Source organism: Ammospiza caudacuta, chromosome 4 (assembly GCF_027887145.1).
Source record: "Ammospiza caudacuta isolate bAmmCau1 chromosome 4, bAmmCau1.pri, whole genome shotgun sequence".
NCBI classification, from domain to species: Eukaryota; Metazoa; Chordata; class Aves; order Passeriformes; family Passerellidae; genus Ammospiza; species Ammospiza caudacuta.
In genome coordinates, this window is record NC_080596.1 from 43,015,836 (window position 1) to 43,041,298 (window position 25,463).

At 38.2% G+C, this 25,463-nt stretch overlaps 1 protein-coding gene across 1 annotated transcript; it reads right to left on the minus strand.

The window, feature by feature from the left end:
• Positions 1 to 5,806: 5,806 nt before the first annotated feature.
• On the minus strand, positions 5,807 to 18,662 carry AGA (aspartylglucosaminidase). Its single transcript, XM_058803596.1, has 9 exons — positions 18,490 to 18,662; positions 16,451 to 16,604; positions 15,237 to 15,349; positions 12,505 to 12,617; positions 11,615 to 11,729; positions 10,705 to 10,780; positions 9,879 to 9,986; positions 7,709 to 7,842; positions 5,807 to 6,883 (listed from the first exon to the last, which is right to left on the minus strand). The coding sequence occupies exons 1-9, from the start codon at positions 18,632 to 18,634 to the stop codon at positions 6,783 to 6,785; spliced, it is 1,059 nt and encodes a 352-aa protein (XP_058659579.1). The 5' UTR covers positions 18,635 to 18,662; the 3' UTR covers positions 5,807 to 6,782.
• Positions 18,663 to 25,463: the final 6,801 nt, after the last annotated feature.

Genomic DNA, 25,463 nt, shown 5'->3' on the forward strand with positions numbered 1-25,463 from the left:
CCTGTGGACAGGCTGCTAACATTGCCAGAACATCATTAAAAATATAAAAATTTGTTAACTGTAAATTCCACACACAGGATTGCAGACCTGAAACTGGGACTGCATAAAGAAGGGGGTTGTGCCTAGGCTGGTAGTCTTACATATTGGTTTGAAAATAAAATTTACTCAATCTGTGAGAAAAGAACACCTAGCTTTTAATTCTGAGGCAAGAGATATGTATGCTGTTAGTTGTTCGCTATTAAGTCATAACATTATTGGAACAGACACTTGTTAAAATGAAAATGTAAAAAGTTGGAAGTTAACCACATTGACAGCAAATTCTTGTAGTCAGAAGTTTTACCAGAAAGTTGCCTTAATGCCTTGCTGGTGAACCACTCAGGAATTTGGTCTGTTTCTGAGCCCTGCTGGTATTCAAGGAATGTTTAACAGATGGTAAAGGAATGGGAGGAAAGGGTTAAAACCAGAAGATGTGGTCAGGAGGAGAGAATAGTTTTGTTCAAAGTGACATTGCAGCTGGGATTGCTAAAAATGTCAGTCTGGGGGAAAAAAAAGCCCATTTATTGTCTGGTGTGGTTTATCCTCTGCCTGCTTTAAGGGGAATTCCTGTGAATGTAGCACACTCTCACGGAGATGCACAGAGCCTTCTGTAGTAGTAAGACAGCAGAGACCCTCCTGGCGCCCAGCAGGATGAGCTAAGCCCAAGGAGTCCCTGTCCCTGTGTGTCTCTGCTGCCCTGTGTTGTGAACAAGGTTCACAATTAAATAAATCTACTCTACATTTTAGGTGTGGCTTGGAGGTTGCCTTGGTTATCAGTATGTGCTGATTCACACATCACCTAACCAGCACTGACAGGAACAGACATAGGTGAGGATGTGTGTCCTTATGGAATCTTCCATCTTCCTAAAGAAGCAGATCTTCACATGCTATCTTCCTCATCATCTCATGTTTCTTACTGAAGGTGTTCCACCCAGTATAAATGAATTGCTACTTATTAAAGGAAAATGAGGAGAAAAAGATTGTTTGGCCTCAGTGTTCTAGGATAATTAGGCAGGTTATTATTTGAATATGGATTTTCATGTTCCACACATAATAGCACAGTCATTAGAAGAAATGCAACAAGCCACAGATGCACAGACTCCCTGCCTGCTGAGCAGCACTCAGTGTGGTGGACCAGCAGGCTCATCCAACAAGGCCCTGGGGTTGAGCTTGAGGGCTTGCTATCTTACTAGCAGTGGGAGCTACTGGTTTTATGCAACCCCACTACCAAAATCACATACAGATGTGGGATACTTACAAAGATAGAAAGCAGCAGCTGCTACAAAGTACTGAGATCCTAATAAAGTTTAAAATGTTGTACTCCAGTGTCTAGGTCTCTTTTGGAATTTCCCAAGAAAAGGCAACTTTTCCCTTTTTGGAGCACTCTCAATGAATACTGAGACTAAAGGCTCCAGTAGCACTGTATTGTCCAGGGATGTTGTTATTTGCTGCAAGAAATACTTTATATATGTGAGAAATACTTTAGAGGCACTTACATGAGATAATCTATTGGATGACCACATTGCCTGAACTTCCAGTATGCATTTGAAGTTCTTCACAAATGCTAAATCTGGAAAAATTTTAGGTACAAAGCGGAACATAATGGTTAAGTTCAACACTGAGTGGCATATTATGAATAGCTGCCTGACCAAAGTGCAAAAATTATAATTATAAATGACAGTTGGAATATTTATCTGACATTAGCACTTATATTTCTCATAGTGAGGCACTACATTTTTGTTATAAAAGTACAACTTTATGCAAGATCAAACTTCTATTCCCAAGTCTGAAAGAGTCTTGATTTTTCAAATTAAGTTACAGGGTTATGGCTCTATTCTTGAGTGTGCCTGCAGATGTTATCATAGCTCCACTGAGCATATTGGTGATTGTCTCTTCCCTAAAACTCTTTGTGATTCAGTAACCAGACATCCCCGTGACAGAACTCCCCAAGAATCCAATCTCATAGTCTGTCCAAACACAGCGGTGTTAACACAAAGCACATCTCACAGCGACTTTCAATTAAATAGCCAGTCAAGGAGACTGCATTCATAGTGCTCACATTTTCATAAAGCATTGGAGTAGCAGCAGCCTCCTCAGTCAGCAGAAATTCAAATTCATATTTTAACAAAGAGGAGGTGATCTGAAAGTTATATGGGACTCTGTACTTTCCCATCCTGAAAATGGGAAACCTATGGTAGATAATTAAGTATTTACATGACAGAAGAGAGAATAAGAGAAACATGACAATAGCCTGTTGATAAAAAAATAAAAGAATAAAAGAATACTAGATGCCCATCCTGATTTTTCATATCTTTTACTGCATTGTATTGGGGGGAAAGCAGTAGATGGGCCTCTAGCCTGCCAAATACTGCATGACAAAATTATACTACAACACAGTCTACATCATGCATGAAGTACACTACAAAAAGAAAACTGAGCAAGAGTTGAACCTGGATGGATATAGCCAGAATGTGTCAAGAAAGCTGCTATGACAAGTCTGCTGACAGCAAAGAAAGCAAAATTAATATAAAGAAAACATGTATAAGCTGACAAACTACAGATCTGAAGAAAATATAAAGCACCATTAATGGCAGAACAGGAAAAACACCACTGGGTTTCTTCTGATTTTAGGGAAAAAAGCCTTTCTCCTGTTGGGAGAGCTAGGTCTATAACAATCTTTCTATACTTGTATTGAAAAAAATAACAACTTTAGGTCTTCCTATCTGCACATAAGAATATTCCAAAAAAACCCACAATGCCATAGGATTTCTTGCTAAATTGAATTTCTTATTTCTCCAGATATTTAAATTATAAATGTTTAGAAATTAGAAATATAAAACACAACATAACTTTTCAGCTACATTCAAGTGGCAAAGTCATTGCTTTCTATGTAAGTACGCAACACCAGCAGTCAAAATCAACATAGCAACAAACAGAAATAGGGTCAAAATGTATTTTAGAGTCTGGCTGGCAAGTATGCAAAGGGTGAAAATATGAAACTTCCTGTTGATCTAACACATGACAGGTTTTTTTCTATGCAGAGAAACAAAATCACCATTTTTAACCAATAAAACCCCCTAACATTTACAATACAATTCCTTTTATAAAGCTCTACCTGGAAAAAGTGTAATCAAAACTACTTGTAAAGCTTTTTCTCTATCTTATTAGAAAAAAGGAAAAAAAACCCTCACTAGTAGCAGGGAGTCCCTAAACTGGCAGCCTTTGAAGTTGCTATTGCTTTTATTTCACGGACCACCACCTGTCACTGTAAAGGTATGAGCTAATCACACTGAGACAGCATGGCATCAGCAGCTGTATTTACTTACACTGATTCCAACTGTCAGGAGAAAAAAAGAAAATGAAAACACAGCTAAGATTGTTAAATGCACAAACATAAATGTTTCCTTCTGACTCAGCAGCTTAAACAATAACAATATTAGTCACAAAATCCTGAGATTCATTCATTTCTGCTCCATGAATATTTCAGTTCTTGCTGTAAATTTAATGGAATCTATGCAGAGGAATGAGCAGACCCTCCAGTGAAAACATTTGTACTTCAGTACTTAATATATAACATACCTGCTGTATATTAGAGCTGGAGTAAATTTAACAGTATAACTGATGTTTCTTTATGCACAGATAATAGAACAAAAATCCTGCACACAGTCTGTCTTTCAAAACAAGAATGAACAGCACTGTTAAGTAGTTAAAACAGTCACATGATAAACTAAACTCAACAAATGCTCATTGATTCACTTCAGTTTATATAGCATTGTAGATTCCATCTAAAAATCAATCTTGAAATCTCTAAAACTCTGAATTATTCCTGACTGAGGCTGCTACAAATGAAAGAATGTGTTTCAGTGGTAACCTGCAAGTGGTGAAATCACAGGGAAGCTTTCTTCAGTAAGTGCATGCAAAACATTGCCAGGGTACACACAGATTGCTTTATTAAGGAACAATTTGATGCCACGCAAAAACAGAGCATAGTTCACTTTTAGTCAGACTGTTGAGCAAAGATTCTTTTTATGTCTGTAGAAACAGATAAAAAATGGCTAAAAAGAAGCTAATGAACTTTAAAAAGCCCCACAGCTTTACAGACAGATGCACTCAATTGAACCACTAAATCACAAATCCTCATATTCTGTATTGTAAGAGTTGGATAGTAAAAACTGAAATTGAAACAGTAAAATACTTTTTTTGCAACTCCAACAGATTGTAATAGTTTTTGCTTACTTTTGAGAGGAGTCTGTACTTGATATCTTTTCTAAAGAAATTTGTGTCTGCTAAGCATAACAGAACATCATCAGCAACCTTTAAAAATATTCTAAGACAAAATATCAAGGCCATTATTTTTCTAATTCTGAATTCTGTCCATAACATCAGAATGGTACATTCTTAATATTATGATTTAATATATTGTCAAATTAATGCTATATCAAAATAATTTACACAAACTAGCCCTTTCATTTATAACTAATGCATCATCACAAAGAAACCCATATTATCTAACCATATGTATTAATGCCTATGTCATGGAGACAAGTAATTTTCATAGAATAATAGAATTATTCTGTGAAAAAAACATGTTACAACAAAAACATATTACAAAGTGCCATGTGGTCTTTTATGGAACACTTCCAGAGACAGTGACTCCACCATCTCCCTGGGCAGCCCATTCCTATGCTTGACTACCCTTCCAGTGAAGAAACTCCTCCTGATATCCAACCTGAACTTCCCTTGGCACAGCTCGAGGCCATTTCCCCTTGTCCTGTCACTGGCAGTCTGGATAAAAAGGCTGCCTCCCACCTGGCTACACCCTCCTTTCAGGCAGTTGTAAAGAGCAATAAGGCTCCCCCCTAAGCCTCCTTTACTCCAGGCTAAACAATCACTGTACCCCAGCCACTCCTAGGATTTACCCTCTAGACCCTTCAACAGCTCCACTGCCCTTCTCTGGACTCACTCCAGCCCCTCAACGTCCCTTGTGTTATCAGGGGCCCAAAACTGGACACAGGACTCAAAGTCTGGTTTCACCAGTTCTAAACACAGAGGGACAATCCCTGTCCTGGCCCCACTGGCCACACTATTGCTGATCCAGGCCAGGATGCCATTGCCTTCTTGGCCACCTGGACACAGCTGGCTCACATTCAGCTGCTGTCAGCCAGCACAGATAAGGTATGCAGGAAGTCTGCACTGTAACAGTGACTTCAAGATACACTGTTACAGGGCACTATAACCTTTACTGGCACAGACTAGCTAGTACAGAGTGACATAAGCACTCTAGAAAGCAAGCTATGGATGTTCCCTAACCTTTTTGAGAAATGAATCCTGGAGGATTCAGCTGCAGAAATTTGAGACATTACTGCTCTGTTCACAGTACTGAACCTTCTATGTTCATAATCCATGCTGCAATCTTCAAAGTAGCAATCACTAGGATTTTATTAATCTATTTGCACTTGACTGCCTGAGTTATCTGAAGATCAAGCAGCCATGGAAGAAGGATTGTAGGTAGCACAGGTAGAAATTTTCTTAATCCATTACAGATGTATTCAGTAGGAGCTTCTCTGAAAAACGCTTTGTGTGGCCTGCAGTGAATACTGCTACAACATGCTCTGAGGATCCAGTGACAGAAGTGAATAAATCACTTTGTTGATGAAGTTCAATAGCAAGCCATTAAACATAGCCATTCTAGCTTGAATGGTTTATTTCCAGCTTTTAAAGATACCACCTTGAAACATACATAAAGCAACAATTAATCTAAGGCACAGTACACCAGCATCTAAATTACTTTATTAATACATTAATGTGTGCTTTTATTACCCAATGATTTTATTTAAGTAGACAGAGAATAATTAAAGTGACAAGACACATTCTTTTTACTCACTCTCCTCTTTTTCCATTTCTTAGCTCAAGTTTAGCAATGATTCCTTGAAATCAGCAAGCCACCAATTTAAGAGAATGATCAAACAGATCTTCAAATACCTGTGAATGCTAAAGTTCTATTCCAAATGAATCCTGGTGTCTCTAGACACAGAAAATGACAAAACCCAAAGCTATAGGTAACTGTCACACTCTAGGCATTCAACTGCTCCTTTGCAGAGGTTAATGTGCTGTAGGACAGGGTGAGTGCACAGCATATTACTGACAAGGAAATCACTGTGATTATGGTTCATAACTTCCACTACAAAAAACAGGTGACAGGATGATTTCTAATCATTTGTCTTCACATCCAGTCAGTCAACCAAAATTCCTTGAAGGTTTGTACTACTAGGGATGCTTGCATGTACTGTCTATTCAAATGTATCCTCAGCTGTTGTGGAACAAGTTAGAATGGTCCATAAGGACTTCTTATCTCTTAATTAAAGCTTTGAAATAGTCTCCACTACTCCTCAACCCCCTTTTCTTCCATGTCAGCATTTTCATTTCAGCAATTTTCTTTTCAAGAGAAAACTTTGACTAAACCTTAAGAAAGACAATTAAATATTCTCAACATAAATTTTATGTGTAGAGTCATAGTTCCACTTCCAGCCCGTTATTCCAAATGTCTGACAAATATATTGTTAAATGGCAAGGCAAAGGGCCTGTTCAATGATTACTATTCATCACTTCTGGCTACTCAGTTCTTAGGAAAACAAGCAGACCATAATAGCCATTAAATGCTAGAAACAACCATTTTTAAGAAGTAATAACTGGTGGTACTTAGCACTGTCCTCTTCTAAGTTGAGTTGCTAACAGAACAAAAGGAATTAAATGCAGTCTACTACTTGCTCAGTTGGTCGACTTAGCAAAGGGTTTGAAACCATGAAGTGAAACTGTGTGAATCCTGGAATTTTATTACATGCAGCACCTAGGAAAAAAAGAAAATATTCTAATTTACTACATTTGACATTAGTCTCTCTGTCACTGTATTTTATCATCTAAAGATCCAGTTACTAATTCTACAATAGTGGAATAATTATTCTTTTACAATCTGTTTAACCCAAGGTATCTTGAAAGCATTTAATTTTGAAGTTAAAATACAGTACTGCTGGTTGTTGTAGGGCAATTAATGCCCTTATAGTACAATTCAAAACAGTAACACATAACAGGAAAATCTCTCTCTCTTTCAATACTGATTAATTTAATGAGTCCCTTCAACACTAATCTCTTAAACACAGAACTATAGGAAGTAGCAGATCAAAGAATAAGCAAAGCAGTCTAACTAAATAATCCACATTGATTAGCAAATTGTACTTCCTACTGATCTAAGAGTTCCCTAATGAGATGCCTGGCACAATGACTACTCTTAGATCACTTTGAAGCTATGCTTAACATTCATATTCTCTCCCTCCCTTACGCCATATCTAGGGAAGGCATAGCAGTCGTTTTTAAAACCTTCAAATTAATCATATACAGTCCAGGAAAACAAATGAAGGTTGTAAGTATTTTTGGGTTTTGCTAAGACTTCCATAAATTTTGTGAAAGTCTAAGACATCAAAACGCAAAATTAAATTATCTCCAGTCTGCACTAGGACACAGCTGCCCTGCTAACGAGTATTCCATACTGTGAATGGCCAGTGCTGCTGCAGTCTTCAAAGAATAATTAAAGACTTTTTCAAAATCTCTGTCCAGTTTTGTACATCAGTGACCTAGTCAGGGTCAAGCACCTTTGTCTGCAAAACAAAATACATACCATAACTTCCAGTTGTATTGGCGCAAATGATAGCACCAAAGAACTTTGGAGCGTACTTCTGGATTCTGGAAATAACTTTCTGACAGGCTACTGTTGGGTCTGTTCCCATCCTCATATATTCCACAGCTTGGTAACTAAAAAAAAAAAACAACCCCATATGCAGAAAATTAGCCAAATTTAGGTTACATAATTTAGAATACCACAGAAGAGACCCTGGTTTCTTTGAATAATGGAAACACATGATAATTTTTTAGGCCAACTTCTTGTTGACAATTATTACTTAAATTGTACACAAAAAACAATTAAAAACAAGACTAAAAGGGACTACAAGATGACATCTATACCATGTATCAGACAGAACTCTGATCATTGGCAGTAGAAGAGGCTAAGCAAAAGATCAGTTAAAGAACTGCAAGAAGCAGTGGCTTAGAAGACTTCTACTTTTCATCATATGATTTGGTTTAACATTAGAAGTAAATTGCTAATTTTCAGAAAGGCTAATGTCAAGATAATTTTTTGAGGAAAACTCTATATTACATTACTGAAAAATTATTGAGTTCAGTAGGCATTAAGAAAATCTTTCAGAAAAAAATAAGTTTCTGAAAACATCAAAATTGACAGATTTTCTTTATTTTATGAATATGAAGGTACCATGTTTTGACCAGGACTTTGAGCCACTTTCAAACTTTTTGCAAAGTGACTAAAAAAACCCCCCTTATTCTAAGAGTAATCAAAATGAATTTCTTTTATATTGAAAGAAATTGCTTGAGATGAACCAGTTGCATTTCCAAAATGTCCTGAAGTAAAAAATTACTTATGTTGCCATTTTCTTTCAGAACCTGAAGATTAAATGGCAACTCATGACATAACTTACAAGCAAACATTTTATCCCTTTGATGAAAGATGCATATACCAAGACAAACTTGTTACACTAAGACATCTACAGATTGCATTAATTACAGATGTTATTGAAGTTTCACAGAAAAGCAAAACTTTTGCATTTCGAGACTCCCAATAATCTTTGATTTATTCTAACAATCAAATAGGTTTAAGTTATCTAAAGATAAGCATCTGAATATAAAGCTTATTTCACTCTTGACTAATCAAAAACGCAACAAGAAGTTGCCACCTCAATGAAGACATATGGAAAATGTTAACAATTTTGCCCTTTATTTGACAGTTCCTTCACTTCTGTGAGGTTAATTCTTGTCTTTGTTTTCATGTGGGAGTATCTAAATATCATGCAATTAGTAAAAATCTCTATCTATAAGGAACCAGTAATTAACCACCTAGTCTGGTGATTAACCCACTGGTGCCAACATTAAATGTTTTAAGCATTACAGACAAATATTTCAGGCTGCTTAAATGCAATCTAAGCTTTTACTGACTAACCTTATAGTGGAGATCAACTCACTACTCACCTTGGTATCTTGTATGACAAGATAGATAATTCATGAAGTTGTCAACTGCCTTGTATTTGAAAGACCAACTCAGAACAGCTTGAAATTCACTGACAACATCTGTAAATATGCAACAGCTAGCAGGCTTTCTTGGCTGCCAGAGTTTCAGAGAAGTTGCCTGAGTGATATGAAGGCCATTTCTATATTATCCTTCAAGCATCAGTGCCCATTATGTTCAGCATGGCCTTCCATAATTGATTCCTACTGAGACTAACCCACGAGGACCCTCATGAAGAGAGCTATTTCTTACACAGTTTATGCAAGCACTGTGACAACACTAAACACCTCTTTTAGTTCCAAGTTAGATGCAATTACAAAGGATTGCTGCAGTGACAGCTCCTGAGTGAGTTGAGACCCACAGCTCATCCTTTCTACAATTTATGATACTTTCCCACACACAAAATGCTTTGGAGAGAAAGCTAATCGGTTCTGCTAAAAAGCTTACAGGTTGGAAATATACTCATTACCCACTGCCTGGTTGCTCACAGCTTGGCAGTATTAAGGGATCTGTCACCAAGATATTAAGTATCTTCTTTTAAAACAGATCAAAAGGGTAACTTGGTTCTGCTACTATCCTTTCCCCTTCCAGTCCTTCCTTTACTCCCAACTTCAGCAGCCACTAAGTCAGACCATATTTTTAATCAATTTCTTCATTTGCTGACTCCACATTTTGCTGCAGAAATCTAGCAAAGTCTGCCCTAAGGACAAACCTGGGTAAGAAGCGCATCATGATGTCACCATCCCCAGTGGCTGCAGCTCCTCCAGCTGTACTGTCCGCGTAGGATCCCGCTCCAGCTATTGGAGAATCTCCCACACGCCTGTAGTGAACAGTGGAAAGTAAAAACCAAACTTTGTCAGCCTTACTGCCTCCAGCTGACTTAGAATTAAACCCACAGGAGAAAAGAACAGGTAAAGAGGTCAATTCATTGCAGTCAAAAGTCTTGTCTTAAAAGTACCTGTAAAAATGATCTGTGATAACCTGACTGACCTGAGGCTCAATCCACCGCCAATGCATAACTGTCTGTTATTATACTGACAATAGTCAAGCCAGTGAGCTTTAGTCTGTGGGCAACAGTAAGCAGCTGGGGACATTAATATGTTCAATAACTTGTTGCTAAATCCAGAAGTTGTCTGACTTGGTTGACAGACAATAATCCTAACTGTGTAGAAAAAGTGTCTCAAAGACATAACACAAGCCTGAGGCTCTGATTTTATGTACATTTCTTAAGAGACTGCACCTCTCCAAAATGCTTATTTGTCCCCGGTGCCTTGCCTTACAAGTTGTCTCACAACTGTGCCAGTTGTTTGTGCCTCTATATGGTGAATTAACCAAGCTGAAAAACAAGCATTCCCTCAAATGCAACATGTACTCTTGCAACTGAATCAGTTTCTCAATATTAGGATTTATGGCAAGCGCACAAAAAAAAGCAAAGCCATTTTGTGATCTACAGGTTAATGTTTTAAGTCCCAATGACAAGTTTAACATAGGAAACAAGGTGGGGAAAAAGGCTTTTTTGTAAAATCAGAGATACTAACCCTGGAATTTTGTGGATTGCACCATTAGTAGAGGTCCCAGAAGCAACAGTTCCACTCGCGCCAATTACAACCATACCTACAGGGACAAAACATATTCAGGGACACTACTAGCACATTTATTTAGTTGGCACTTACAACTTGTTCATTCTTGGTATTGTAAAGACCATCAGACAAAAAGTTACTGCTAAACTTAGAAAAATCCAAACTAAACCAAAAAGTGCAAGTTTCAAGACTACGAAGTATAAAGATACGAAGGACATGAACCTGTAACTGCTCTAGTCCTTTGTCTGATCCGCTCATTAATCAACTTACAGTCTTAGCAATTAACAATCCTCAATCAGTAAACTCTCAGAAGTTTTATGGACTACTACTGCTAACTTCTTTTAATGTTAATTTCTGTAGAAATTTACTGATTTAGAAGAAAGCCCAAATAGAAGAAAAATGAAAGCAAACTTTATAAGTTTAAGGAGAGTGAAAAACACTGCTTTTAGTTGGCAAGAGGACTAACGGTATACTCATTTCTTGTACCACTGCAAGGCCTTTTAAGTTGGTGGTGACTGCGCACCATAATCAAGGCAAACATAACTATTTTAAACTTAGTCAGTTTCCTAAGCATCCACAGCTGCCCAAGCAATTATGCCAAGCTATCTATGGGAAAAGCAGCAGGGCAATGAACAAGAGTAAATGGCAAAAAATGAAGCAAGCGTCTGTGCAGCCAGTGAACTTGAAAAAAACAAAAACAAATCCTACTTTTAGGCATTCCATCCTAACACATAAGTAACAGAATCTTGAAACCCCTATAAACAGAAAATAATTCCTATATTAAATACTCTTCTTTAAATAAGTATGATTTAATTGTTAGAGGAATGAGGAAAAAAAGATCAGCAACAGAGTTAGCAAAAGTTGTTACCAATAGTATCATGGTTATGAACATTTCTTTGTGAGCTGGTCTGTTCTTCTTTATAAGTTACTTCTTCACGCCGTTTATATGGTCCACAGGACTTTGAAGAGTCTGGCACCACATTCTGTAATTAGTTTGTGATTTGTATGAATAATTTAACACATTCAATACAGATAAATTAATAAATACTCCAGTCAATACCTATAATCTACCATAAAGGCATTAGATGCCCAGTACTTAAATGACAGAGATGTACTGAGAGATCCCAAAAATGGTTTTGCTTCATGAATAAAGACTGATTTCTGGCATTACACAGTAAAAAGATTTTCCTGGAAAAGTTACGTTGTTCAGATTAAGGACTTTCTTTTGCTCAACTGACTGGTCAAAAAAAAACCCAAACCAGTGTACGAACATGTAGAATTCTGTAACACCCAAAGCAAAAAAAAACCTCATACCAACAACAAGCCAAGCTCACCACAACAGGCAAGTTTAATGGACATCTGCATTAACCTGATGTATTCATAGGTCTGCATAATGCCTCTAAACTATTTAAACACCTTAATTATTACGGTAAGATTTTTTTTTCAGAAATTTATACATGCATCAAAAATACATGCACTGCTTTGTTTATTTTGGTAAGTCCTGTCCCAATCAAGAACTAATTAACTCCCACACCAAAACACTGCTACAGCAAGGTCAAAAGCAGCAGGAGCTAAGAAATTATAACTAGACACACACACTGCCAAGTCTACCAAGTGCTTAGCAATACCAAGTTTTTTCTGTATAATAGACAAAAATTCTTTTTCTTCACATGTAAAGGGTAACTTCAATATAAGCTGAAAGGAAGAGGCACTAATGACTTTCTAAATCCCCCCTCTACTGCCATTATTGCACTGTACCTTCCAGTAGTTTGGCTGACAGCTTTGATTAAGCCACTCTGAATACAGTGAAAGCGATTTCTGGGTAGTTAAATCTTCATATGGAAATCCCATTTTTACAGCAAACAGGGAGGCTTGAAAAGTAAGAACAAAATAAAAAAGAAACACTGATTTATTCACAGTTTTATGGGTTTTATGATAATGTATTCATGTTTTGCTTTTTTAGAAATCAAGAAATTTGACATCCTTTTTGGAGATGAGAAATACATCTTCAGGGAGCAGTTTCAGCAATTAGAATGATCTAGAACTGCAGTAGCCAACTCTTGCTTCACAGGCAGTGACATAAAAGTTTTCCCATTGAAAGAGAAAGAAATTCAACTCTGTTAATCAACTGGACACAAGGGTATGAAGCAAGAACAGCCTAGGCATCACAGAAATAAATAAGTCATAAAAACTTAAGTGTATTTTCCCTAAAAAAGCAAGTTTTTATCAAATATAAATAACACTATGTTTGTCATTAAAACTGATACCTGAAGAAAGCAATCCACCAGCTTACATCACATTACACTTCGTCCTAGCAGCTTTAGAAGTGACTGCTTCCTTGTTTTGAAAATTAATATCGTATGTGACAAGAGAGCAAAAGAAATACCAACACAAGCAATGAAAGAATGCTACACTTCTAAGAATGACTTATCATTAGGAAAAAAGAAAAGAAAAAAGATCAACTCTTCTGTCATCTTTTAGCTGTAGATACCTTTGATATTACCCAGTAACAGATTCTGTTGCTAGGTGCAGCTGCTTGAATTTATATTATCTATCCTTGATCATAATGTCACTATAATACACAGGTGAACAAACTTATCCAGTCCAAGAATTAAGAAAAGTCTTCAATTATTTCTGGACTGCTTTTCTATGTTTTTCTTAAAAACTGACACAAATATCAGCACTCAGAGGAAAAGAAAATTGACAGCTTCAATAAAATAAATACTTTCCCACTTATAGAACAAACAGGCAGAATTTGGGGTTTTTTGTTGTTGTTTTGTTTCGGGTTTTTTTGTTTTGTTTTGGTTTTTTTTCTAAGATAAAACTGTGCTTGTGCATGTTTATCAAGAATTATTTCATAGCTTTTGAAACATTGTTTCTATTCCAGAAAGCAGAGTTCCTGATTTTGCATCTTGAATAAAAAATGCCTACAGAGATTACACACATTTATATGAAAAGATTTTACTGTTCTAGCTATCTTTTCTGTAATACAAGTATTTCTGTTTAGAAATACAAGTATTTCTATTTTGTTCTCTCACATGCCCATTTGAAGGTTCATATGGATTTTCTTTTTATTCATCTTCATCTGGTGAAGACAACCAGAGTTTCTCTTATCCAAGTTCCGATTTCCACAAAAAAACCATTTCTTCAAAAGAAATAGTCTTTCTTAATTTCTCCACTGTTTTCATTAATTCACTACAATTAAATACCATCTCCAATTTTGACTCAGATGAATCTTTAGCTTTCACATCTTTCTTTTGCCATTACTGCTAGGTGTTTTCTTCTGAGCAAGCTATCACTGACAGTAAGTATTCAGTATAATAAACTTGTCCACATCCCTCCATTAAGCACAGAGCTATCTTCTTAGCTTGGAAGATGTATCTAAAATCAGCACTTTAATCCTTCTGTTTCTTCATTTTCCTTATCTGTTCATTCTCCAGATTAAAATTAAAAATACTATGGTAACTAGCAATGAGGGGCAAACAAGTATTAGAAGTATTTCTCCCTCCACTATTTAACACCTGAACAATTTCTTTTTCTGCACTACATGAGAAATTTCTCTTAGAAAAGCCACTCATCATCATGGTCAATTGCCTTAAATTAAACAGAATCTGCATGTTTCTCTGTTCAGACCTTCAGTCAAATTGTATCCTCACCTCCTAAAATGTTTCATTTTACTCCATCAAAAAATTGCTCGTGCACTTACTTTTGCACATGCTAATTACTTCAAGAACATTTTATCTTTTCTTATCAATTTCAAAGCACTTGAATCACCATTAATGCTCAGATGCCATTTTCCACACTTATCTGCATATTTCTTTCTGAGCAGGTACAGGCTCAGAGCAGGCTTCTTAAAAGCCACGAAACCTGTTCACCACTAACACACCTCTTGAGGAATAAACAGCTCTTTTGGAAACTGGTACTACTCTACCAACAGCAGTCGGTATTGAAAAAGCTCAACTAATCCTCCAATTTGCTATTGCTGGTTTGTTGTATCTGGGAGTACAGCCTTTAATGAGTTTTTTTTTTTTCATTTAAATTCTCACTAATACTTTTAAACTATGAAATACACTAATCACACTCAACATATACCAAAATATTAGAAACTAACTCCAGTGTCTATTAATTCTGCCATTCCTTAGAAAAAGTTACTGGTTTTAAATGCAATATTTACATCTAATAGTTTCTATGGTGTCTTTTAATAAATCGTCTTTGGTAACTTGGTTATCAGTGATATTAGCCTTGGGATTACAAGTAAATATTTGCAGTTAAGCCGATGGAAAAAACATACAACTATTTTTTCTGTCTAAAAATAAAACTGTTTCATGGACACAGAATGAAAGAATAAACACTTTTGAACTATTTGAGTAGATTGATTTGATTGTCAAGAAATTCTTCTACCTGTATTACCAAGATGAAAATATGGCAATTTTACTATGAAGTGTTTTAAAATGAGGGTTTGACTTGGAAAGAGTATAAGGAATAATTACCTGACTCTCCCACTAGTAATGTATGCTTAGTGTATTCAATGACCTTTCGTGCTACACCAATCGCATTTTTCACACGCCTGAGATCTGCAACAGCCCCAACTTCCATAGTGTTGCTGGAAACAAGGAATATTTAAAACTTATTATAACTACAAGAATAATTGCATACTTTTTACTAGACAAAATCTATTCTCATCTAGATCAAAAAGCTTGCTCCTTTACCATAATGCTTTAATTGTTCTATGCCACAGACGTCACTATATTAGTAGGGAAAGACTTCCTACATATATTGCTTCCTTTCACAGCCATGGAGATGTTGCTCAAGAAACAGTACTTCCATTCACAGCAATATTTTCAGTAAAGTAACTATTTTGTTACATAAACTCAAAACACGAGCCACACATTTGCAATAAATTATTGAAGACAATTGCTCCAAAAGTGAAATATTTACAGACTGAATGTAAAGGAAAAGCTAACAATGCTACAAACCATCTGTTTCAGCTGCTATACCCTAGAACTGGATTAATGCACTACAAGTGAAGAGTCACTTCCTACTCTTCCACAATCAGGTATGTTATTTTGTCTTGTTCCACAAATTAGTGTGCCCCATAGTCAGCCCCAAAGCACCAAGATCCTGTAACAACCTTTAAGTGTGCTAAAAATGGCAGGTGTGAGAAACAAGTTAATGGAAGTTAGCTTTCACTGGGTGTTGCATGAATTGATATCACTAATTATACTGGTAATTAATTATTATGATGTTGTCAATATTGACATAGTGACATGTACTGTGTGTGGAGTGGTTGATGTTGTTGCAATGACCTGGTTGTGAGGATGGTTCTGTGTGTTGTGGTGTGGGTTTGTGAGTTCACATTGGACAGACTGTTGCTGGCCTAACCTCTGAGACAAGACCTTAAAAGCAGCAGAACTCATCCAGTGATGGCCCTGAGGATCACACTGATGAAACTGTGTGGGCACCTAGGAGAGTGACATGGGGTGAGACTATGTAAAATCAAAATAAATATGCAGCAAGGAGATGGAACACCAGGGGTATAAAACGTGGAGCTGCCAGATGAGCCTCTGGTGTTCAGCCACGCTCCCAGCACTGCCCCTTTTGCCCTTTTATTCTTCTCAATAAAACCCTTACAATGCATTCCCACTCGGGGTCTGAGTCATTTACAACAGCAGGGATCATTCTCTTCTCTGTACAGTCTCCTTACCCATCCATAATCATTGCATCCAGAGTTGTTTCTCCACTCTCATCCGGGCTTCCTCCGTAGCCCACGCTGCCATCGCACTGATCGATCTCACACTGGCCACAGCCTCTCTCGACCGCATCCAGCTCTGAACCTCCCGACTCCAATACTCTCCAAGCTGTAATCAACACAAATAATTAAATGGCACTAGGGAAAAGAGTTTCCACTGCTGCTTGAAGATAAACACGATGCAGGTTTATCTGCATTAAGCAATGCTTATCTGCAATAAGCATTACATAAGTGGATAAAAACCAGTAAACTATAAATTACAGATTATGAAGTCAAAATATAAATATAAATACAATCAAAGAATTGGTTATATTTTCTAAATTCACTATTCACTTTTCTAAATATTCTTCTCCTTGCATATCTGATTAGTATTTCTGAGAAACCGAGCTTTTCTTTTGACTGAGGTGTTATTTATTAACCATTATCACAAGTTCACTATATCAAATGCCCTTCTTTGTCCAGAACCAATCATTGCTTTATCACCACTTGTTTAAAGCCTTCTGGGAGAAGAAAGAGGGAGGAAAAAAATCTTCCAACACAAAAAAAGAACAAAAAAAAGGCCAAAAAAACCCCTTGCTCTCAAAAGCTTCGTATGAGAGTATTATGTGTCCAACTGCAGAATAAAAAGGTATAAATCTACATCAGAACTATGTAAGCACAAAAGCAAAGTGAAAATTATATATAAGAAATTAAGTCTCCACATTGTCCTGTTCAACCCTTGGTGTTCCATTCTTCAGGATCTAGATCATGGTGCAGCTTTGTAAGACATTGCAGATGTGTCAAATGACATGACTTGGATACACTGAGCCTGAAGGCATTGCAGATAGATTTCACAAGGACGGACCTCAGGCAACATCTTCTAAGGTGCTTGAGCTTGCTGCCACTGACAATCACAGTCCTGCTTACTCCAATTTGTGCTGGCTCTGGCACTCCATCACCTGACAGACCCAGCACAGGGGAGGCAGCATATGCCAAGAAGCCTAATCATCACAGATGCTTCACTACTACATAAAGTTGCCTGCACCAGGGAAAAAATAAGACTTAATACTATGCATCCAACTCCACATATGCTTGCCTCTATTACAAACTTCAGTGTGATGAGTATTGTCTGATTTCTATTACTTTTATTGCTGTATTACCTATTATTACCTTTAAGCCTTAGCACAGGCTTTCAGAAGCTGCAAAGCCAAGGGCCTTGCAATTTTCACGACTGTGTTTCACTTCTGACCATTAAAAGGCTCTACTGGTAACTCGTTTCACAAGCAGGCATTCTGTAGTAAGGGGTTACTTACAACTCGTCTGTAATAAAATAATCTGCAAGTCTTTAAAAATTACTATTCACAGCTAATGTATGTTGCCATAGGAAAGCCTGCTTTGACTGTCAACAACACATCACAAAATAAGAGTTTCAAATAAATAATACAACTACCTAATTCCTTAGAGGAATCTCAAAAAAACAAAACCAAAACCAACAAAGCCTTAAATAACACTACACAAGAGTGCAAACCACATTATTAACAAAAGCATGTCTTTGATCTAGCTTTTCCGCAGTTCGTAACTCCCTCTTTAGTTTGTGGGGTTTTGATGGGGATTTTTAGCGTTACTTCCCATCGTGGAAAGCGAAACCATTTGCTCGCAGGTTCCTAGTGGCAGAGAGACGGAGGGGCAAGCTCCGGCGCTAGGCCCTTCCATAGGAAGGATAACCCTTTCCGAGCCGGCCGAGGCGCCTCCCGCCGGCAGCGGGGCTGCCCCTGAGCCGTGACGGGGCAGCGCGGCGGGCACAGCCGGGGCTCCGCAGCCAGCGCCGCTTGGCAGCCGGGGCACAGCCCGCTCCTTCTGGCCACGCTTCAGCCCAGTCACGCCTCAGAGACTCGTTCTTCCTTAACCAGCCCCAACCCCAGGTACGACCGGCAGCCCCTAAGCAGGAGGGCGCTCCCGAAAGACACAGCATCGCCCCACCCGCCCCGCTGCAGCCCGGGGCCCCGCCGGGACACCTGTGTCTGCGGCCGTCCTAAACGCCCAGGTGTTGATGACTACAGGCAGAGCGGCAGCTGAGGCGGCGCCCGCCGGCGTCAGCACACCGAGGAAGAGGAGCACGACCGTCACTCCCTGCCAGTCCCCGCCGCGTCCCGCCGCCATCGCCGCCCGGCCCGGCCCGCTCGGCTCCGCCGCCTCCAAGCCGGCGGCGCAGGCGCGCACGGCCCCGCCCGGCCGTGCTGCCCGCGGGCCCTGCGAAGCGGGCCGGGCCCTGCGCTGACCACAGCACGGAAACGGTGTCGTGTCCTGGCTAGGAAGAGTTACTCTCGGCAAAGGCCGAGGCCCGCGCCCACAAATACAGTTTGTATTTCACAGAATCATAGAATGGTTTGGGTGGGAAGGGACCTTAAAGGTCACACAGTTCCAACCCCCCTTCCGTAGGCAGGGACGCCATCCAGTTGACCAAACTGTTCAGAGACCCGTCCAACATGGTCTTGAACTTCCAGGAATGTGGCATGCGCAGCTTCCTTGAGTAGCCTGTTTCAGTCCCTCACCACCCTCACAGTAATGAATTCTTTTCTAATATGCAATCTAAGCCTGGTCTGTTTCAATTTGAACCCATCCCCCTTGTCTTGTCACTACCTGCACTTATAAATAGTCTTCATCTTTCCAGTAAGCTCCCTTCAGGTATTGGAAAGCTGCAATGAGGTCACCCTGAAGCCTTTCCAGGCAGACTAACTCCAGTTATTCTGCTATCTCGGCTTTTCCTCTTAGGAGAGGTGCTCCATCCTTCTGATCAACCTGGTGTGGACTTGCTCCAGCAGGTCAACCTCTTTCCTGTGTTGGGGTCTGTCAGGATCCGTCCTAGTGAACAGATGACCTGATGGTTCGTAGGAATGATCTCAGAGTGCAAAACCAACATGGTACAAGGGGGGTTGCAGTGATAATCAAAACAAATGCAGTTTTATTGAAATAACCACAGCAAAAATGCAATAGAGGGGTTAAGGGAGAGAAAAAGATAGAGATAGAGAAAGAGAGAGGAGAGAGAGAGGGAGGGAATATAGCTACCAACGCAGAGACGAAGTCCTTTGGTCCAGTCCAGTCGAGGGTCCGCCTGCTACACTGGGGTGATCTCAAAGGCTCTAGCTAACTCAGAGGTTTTTATTATTGAAAATTGTGAGGGGGGGGAAACAGATACAATAGGGAACAGATGTAACAGGTAGTCCATGTTCTCAGCAGTAAGCGAGAGCCATTGTTTTCTTGGTTCAGTGGTCACAATCTGCAGGCAAATGTCTCGCTTTGGCCAGCTTACCTCCTCCACACACTTCCCCCGGGCTCTGTCACAGTGGTTGTAAAACAGGTGAGGGTCTTCTGTGGGAGACCACCTGAAACTCAGGAGAAGTCCAGCCAGGCCGAGAGATGGGACAGCTTCCAAAGCTGCTATTGTTGCAGATGCAGCACGGTGCCCCCTTCTTAGCATATAGCAAACAAACCTGTGAAAACAATAGCTTAACACTGAGCTTTCAGGTCTCAGGGCCTTTGGCGTGTGACTTTTCTCCTTCAGAGTCAGATATTCTAGACAGGGAGGGTCTTCTCTTCAATGATCTCCCAAAGACGATTGTGAGGCAGATGAGGGAAAATTCGGACAGACTCTCACCCAGTCCCAGAGAGCTGGATGCAGTACTTGAGGTGGGGTCTCACCAGAGCAGCCTAGAGGAGCAGAATCACCTCCCTCAACCTGCTGGCTGTGCTGCCTTCGATGCAGCTTTTTTATTGAGTCTGGATATGTGTTACAGCCAGCCTGTTTGTGCAGGGCCCACACCTGCCAATGAGATTGCCAGTGGCGCTGGAGTGCGGGAGCTGAGCTGTAGTGGTGTGGGAAGGCTGTGCAACAGCAGGGATGCAGGGTGGCAGCAATCTCCCCCCAAGCTCATGAGATCCATTTGCAGCATCTTCATGTGCCACCTTGCTAACGTGGATGTCTTTGTCAAAAGCGCCTTATGCCACAGAGACATTTCTGTGAAGGGTGTGTTTTGGGACCTACTACAACCAAATAGTTCATTTAAAAAATTGTGAAAAGCCTTGCTTTACAGAAATCATAAAACTTATGACATGTAATTTCTTAATTCTGCTCCTGCCATTCAAGCTTTTCCTGATAAACAGTTAGCAGTAGTTCAAAGCCTTTAACCCATTGCTGTAGCACTCTGACAGTGTCCAGGTCCAAAGGCTTACCTGCTGTAAGCAGAATTCACTGCTTGTGTTCAGGGCTGATTAGGTTCAAGGAGCCGCTGATCATCAACCACCTATTATATCTGAACAAAAGGAAAAGGTGACTTTTGCTTCTATGTGGATAAAATCTCAACTCTTTTTATTCTTAAATACTCTTTTGGCTTGTCCTCATTACTCCTTTTCAATATGTAATGTGCCAAACTCAATTACACTTTAGCACCAATATTGTTGGTCTTGTGTTTGTGCTAAGAGGGGATTCTTGGACCTCATGTGTGGCAACCTGAGTTTTGTAGGCATATATAAATTGTGAGTGCACCCAAGCTGGTTTAAGAAGCCCGAAGCAATGTTATTTTTATTGTAACAAAACGTTCCACAGCCTTTGGAATTAAATGATTGCCGCAAAGGAATGTATTCGCCTTTAAAACAGAAGTCGCAAAATAATGAAATACAGTATTGAGTTTGACTTCAGTGATAGTATGGCCTTGGTTTCAGCCATTTCCCAAAAGCTAAACTACAAGTAATCTAGAGAAACCTTTACTTGGGTAAGTACTGTTAGCTGATTTATTTCTGCTATTACTGTTCTTATTTAATACTGTATGTATTTCTCTGTACGCCAGTTAGGTGAGGGAGATGGACTGAAACACAGATCCAAATTAATATTAGCTGAAGAGAAATAGAACAAAATATTTTCAGGAAATAAATTTAGCAATAAGTAAAAAAAAAAATTTTATATATATATATATGTGTGTGTGTGTGTGTGTGTGTGTGTGTGTAAAATCCAACACATTCATAAAGTGGATACATTAATGATGTTTTTCAAATACAGTTTTCTTTTCATGAGATAAAATGGACTGTTATGAAAGAAAACCACTTTAATATGGGTGTCATTCAAGTAAGTATTGACTGTGATGGTTTCATCTGCAGGCTGAGCCTGCACAGCTGTGAAGAGAATGTTTTGTGTGACATGAAACAGCAGAACATTATGCTTTGAGGCTCATGCAGAAATTCAGTTGGTTTGATTTCTGTAGCATGCTTTCTAACTGGCACTCAAACGTGAATGACTTCCTGCTAGAAATAAATGCCATCTTGAATCCTTGCTTTACTGTATACAATGCTATTTAATATATTTTTATGCTGTATGTGAACAAACAAAGCAAACACTGCTTTCAGATATACTGTATAAAACCAACAGCAAGGTCAATAAAACTCTCTACATGCTGAAAGCTAGGGAGAATTTGAGCAGTGTCCAAAACAACTCTGCAAGTCTGTTCTGCTGCATCCACAGGCTCTTGATTTATGTTCACTCTCTCACATAAAGTATTTTAAAATTGGTCTTGGGATTTAAAAATTCTTTGTATTTTCTTAAAAATTACCTGTTGCCTTATATCAGTCCTTGCTACATCAGCAATGGAAATGCCCCTTCATCTCTTTGTCCCCAATACTTACTGTTATCTTAGAGAACATAGCTGAGCTAAATGATGATGCTAACAAGCTTTTGTCCCTGCTGCTAAAAAGCAAATCAGTGTTTATACAAGGAGAATTTTTGTTCATATGTATAATATTGAAAGAGAATGGCTTGCATGGACAAGGAATTAGTGAGAGGATCTACAGCAGACAACACTGTGACTGGATGGCACTGAGTAATTAATGAAAAACACAGGAAGAAATTCACCTCTTTCACTGAGAAGGTCTGTTCCTACAGTGGCCAAATTCTGACCTCAATTATATCTGTGTGACCTAATCTGGCACCATCTTTTAAAAATGCATGCCTGGCTCCTTTTTGCTGTCTCAAATTTGCTGTAAATGTGCTTTGAAATCTAATTAAATTTTGTAGTTATATAGTTATATAATTTGTTTGCACTTTTATCATCATTTTAGTTACAATTTCTAACACTAACATAAACACATGAACAGCAAATATGAGAATAATTTCCTTAATAAAAGTAATCACGTTTGATTAACAGTTGCTAATTAAAATATATTTTTAAATTAACTGTGTGTTGTGGTTTTCTCATTCAAGTAGATTTGTAGAAGCACTGGATTGGATTTTAAAATTCTTTTTTTTTCTCTTTTAATCCTTTTTTGGCTTCTTATAATACACATGTTCACTCATTCGCTGAACAACACTGTAAAGAACGAACAGATTTATTCATAGTCTATGTCTCCATCAACTGCCTCTCAAATCTTCTTGGAAAAAGCCTTATGCCTCTTCTCAAACTTGAGAAGAGCTATGTGTAAACATTTTCAAAGCTACTTAGTTATCTTCACCTGAATCCCCTGTAAAACTTTCAGTGTGTGATCTGTCAAAGTGTATAAAATTTGAATCACACAATTATCCAGACCTCTGCTTTCCCTGCTGCTTTCATCTCTTTCCCAGCCATCTTTTTCCATGTGTTACATGTTCTCTTTCACTTCTGCTGTCAGGTCTTTTGGGTATGAATTGTCATTCCATTGAAGGTTTGTACATTGTGTAGCACCAGTGCCTGCGACCTTATCACTTTCTGGTCCTTGGCAATATGTTAATGAGCATTAATATTGATAATGAGAAAAAATACAGCTGCTAATTATAAAAACCAAACAGCCATCAATAACAACTAAAAAAATAATAGCAATAATAGCTTGCATTGCTAAATTTCCTTTTGGTACCACTTCTTTTTTCTTACATCAAATTCTAAGTTATATATATATAAAAGAATATATATATTCTAAAGTAGTTTCTTTTCTTCCTTTGTAACTTCAAAATAATTATTGTCACATCATGTCACAGAATAATATGTTCCTGTACTATCATTTTGTTGTATTGTTGTATTCTGTCTCTAAACAAGCTATAGGTAATATATTTCCTTTTTATAATTGCTATTCTGGTCCACTTCTGTAATAAAGTTGTCATATGGAACATGTAATAGACCTCGGCACATTTTTGGAACTTTTTTTTTTTAATTACAATTCTTTGTAACTTTCTGATATCTTTATAAATGTAATCCATGGCAATAATAAACATATTGGACAAATACAACCACTTACTGTTTACTTCATCCAAGTCTGAAGGTTGTCTTGACATTGTTAAATGAGCATATTTAAAGTTTTCAGTGTTGGGAGGAATCTAACATCAAACCTGTATTATACAAATATTAATATAGAAATATGGCAACTTATGATGTCTATATCTGTTTCAAATGGTTTGAATATGCCTAAGATTTTGACCAGGATTCTCACCAGGTTAGGGTTATCTAATGCCAGAGTGTATATCAACACATGCAACACTGTGATATTTTCATGGTTAGACCGTGGAAAAGCAATAAGTATTTGCTTTAGGAGGTAATTTAAAATGTGTGAGCCCCATCTTTGAAAAGAAAACCATGTTGCCTCGCATAGTGCTTTCTCCAAAGTGTTTCTTTGTAGTCTTTGTTAGTACTAGTATCACTAATAGTGTCATTCTGTTTTTTCCAAGTATACCATTGTATTTACCACCCCCCTTGTTTTATACTGGCTTCCATGTCTCCTACTTAAGTTCAGCCAGTAGAGCTTGCTAAGGTATCACAACCCCATAATGTTCAGTGTAAACTCATACTTCAGTTCAGCTATTGTAAAACTTTGAAGACAGGTTTTAAGAATGCATCTGAGAAGTAGTAAAGAGCAAGTTCCTACTCCATGATGTCTAAACTGGCTGTATCCACAGCACTGCAGTGTTTCCTAACTACTGAAGATATGTACAGATCAGGTCAAGGTTGTTTTGAGAAGCTGTTTCAGCAATCTACCAGCCATTCAATTACTGTCCTTCAGAAGTTCCACTGAAGTCTGATTCCAGTCACAGGGGTTATTAAGTAGGAAATGAGTCTTTTTTGACTTCAGACTAACAAACTAGAATCTTAAACAAAAATCTTCTTGGTAACATTTTCCTAGCTATATTTTAAGATAAGATGGCTGAGATATTAGAAGCACAGAAACAGAACGTTATGACCTACCACTACATTTTTAAGTTAATTTTTGTGCCAGAAATTGATCTTCTCTAATGATTAAATTGTAAGATATAATGTCTGGAGACGAGGGCAAGTCAGTGGTTAGCAGCAGGTATGAATATGAATTTACTTACTTTGTGAGACTTCGGTCTGGTTATGTGAGCATAATCATCTCAACCTTTTCTGGTCACACAAATGTATCACCACAGAATGTAAAGGAGACTATGTAGGTTGGAATAAGAGCAGAATTTTGCTTCAGATTTTGTGTTTTCATTCTATATAAATGTTTCTCAAATTCTAGAAGCTTTTACTTGAGAGAAAGGAGATGTTTCATGTATATGCTGTCATCTTTGATTTTCACTTTTAGAATAATGTTATGACTTAGACTCATTACATATCCAACATAAATATAAATAAAATATATCTCTTCCTAGTTTTCTTCTCTGCAGGGTTCTGATTTTACCATTAATTTTTTAGACTTGAAACAAGAGGCTACATTGTTTTTGTAGTATAAATATGAATTCAGATTTGAATAAGTAGCAGTTAAATTGACCTTTCAGACCCCTACTGCTGTTGGTGGCCCCATCGGCTTCATTGGAAGAGTATCTGGTAAATGACTACTCCCTCATCAGAGCAGCACTTGTTAAGCTACGAGGCACGTAGGGCACTTGCCTAGAGCTCTGTGCTGTGCAGGGACAAGGCCATATGAGAAAAAAGGGATGCATATCTAACCTACTGACCTGCAACTCCCTTGGTCTCTAATAACATGTGTAACGGTGTGTGAGACACCATTTCTGAATTCA